General features: G+C 37.5%; 1 protein-coding gene across 1 annotated transcript in view; it reads right to left on the bottom strand.

The window, feature by feature from the left end:
- The window catches only part of LOC104080524 (anoctamin-3-like), a gene marked incomplete at its 3' end in the record, with an annotated part of 48,309 nt that extends 47,748 nt beyond the window's left edge, over positions 1-561 (bottom strand). The window contains 1 exon segment of the mRNA XM_009582945.1: positions 351-561. Coding sequence (XP_009581240.1) covers positions 351-561 — 211 coding nt within the window.
- Positions 562-1,396: the final 835 nt, after the last annotated feature.

Below are 1,396 nucleotides of genomic sequence, written 5' to 3'. Positions count from 1 at the left end.
CGCTCTTCCCCAGCATACAGGAGCACTTTCTTGTCTTGTTTCCAGTGAGAAGGAAATAATCTTGTAATTCAGAAAAATAAAATAAAAATTAGTTTAAGCCTCACTTGAAACATTTTAGAGATTCACTCAAGAACTCGGTACTGTGGTTCTTCTAGCTGTTTTGTGCAAAAAGATTTCTCCAACAAACCATAGATATCTAAACAAATCAAAGCTTAGCAGATACCCCAATATTTTAATGAAAGATGCTAAAAAATTGTGTCTAAGACACCACAGGACTTCAAATGACGTTCCCATAGATCCCTTCCATTCCTAGTGTTAGAACAAGCTCCTGGAAGAGAAAAACCTCCTACCTCGTTCTGACACTACGTCCACTGTAGCTGTAGATGTCCCTGCACTTAGAGGCTGAGGCCGGGGCTGTGGCTGCACACGATTTGGCTGCAGAAATGATGAATGCTTGCTCAGACTCTGAGGATGTGTTTGGCTCTGGGCTAGGCATGGCATAGATCTTCTAGAGGGTTTTAATGGATGCTCTTTCACTGTCTCACTCTTGCTTGTATTCATACCTAAAAAAGCCAAAAGAAAAAGAATATAAGCTCTGCCATATTAGGCAACGCCAAAGAAAGACGGCTAATTATAAAAACTCAAGGTGATTTATCCACTTAATAAGCAACTCTCCAACTAAAGAAAAATGTTTAAAATATTTAAAGTTCAAAGAAGAATACAGAGTTGAGAACAAAATCCAAGAATTCTTCATCTACTCTTCCATCAACATCCCACAACTCCAATTCTCAATATTCTAAATCTGACGATGCTGTGGTAAATATGTCATACAGTCATTCGGAAGCAAATGACAGCATCTAGTGTCATCCACATAATGATTGCTAAACAAAATTTTAATTCAGTGGCAGAAATTAATAAAACCCCCTCAAACAAGCAAACAAAAAAATCGAATACAAGCAAAAGATGTTCACAAGCTTCCTGAAGGATTCATGAACACCTTCTCCTTTGAATTGCAGCTGTTGCGAGTTCTGATGAATCTATTAGCTGTTTCTAGTTTTTCTTCTGGGACACATGCCAGTCTTGGGTTTTCATATGTGTTGCCTGGCTTTAGGTTCAGGTGCCTACATACAGACAGATGCACCAGTCAACTGTGTGGTATCAGTGAAAACGTTTGAAAACTCAGATTGTTAATTTAAGCGAAAAATGTGATTTGGGAATCCATGTTTTCAGTGCGTCATTTTAAAAATTACGCAAAACTCATTCACTGTTCTGAGTTTCTCCCATCTTAACATTACAACTCCATGTTTCCAAAATATATCTCACAAACTTTTTATAATTAGTATGGTCTGTATTGTATCTCCTTGTTGGTGACAGAACAAACTTAATGTAATAACTG

The sequence above is a fragment of the Fulmarus glacialis genome, unplaced genomic scaffold, assembly GCF_000690835.1.
Source record: "Fulmarus glacialis isolate BGI_N327 unplaced genomic scaffold, ASM69083v1 scaffold13110, whole genome shotgun sequence".
Classification (NCBI taxonomy): Eukaryota; Metazoa; Chordata; class Aves; order Procellariiformes; family Procellariidae; genus Fulmarus; species Fulmarus glacialis.
Note: the sequence above shows the minus strand (reverse complement) of the source record. Positions and strands in the feature narration are given on the sequence as shown.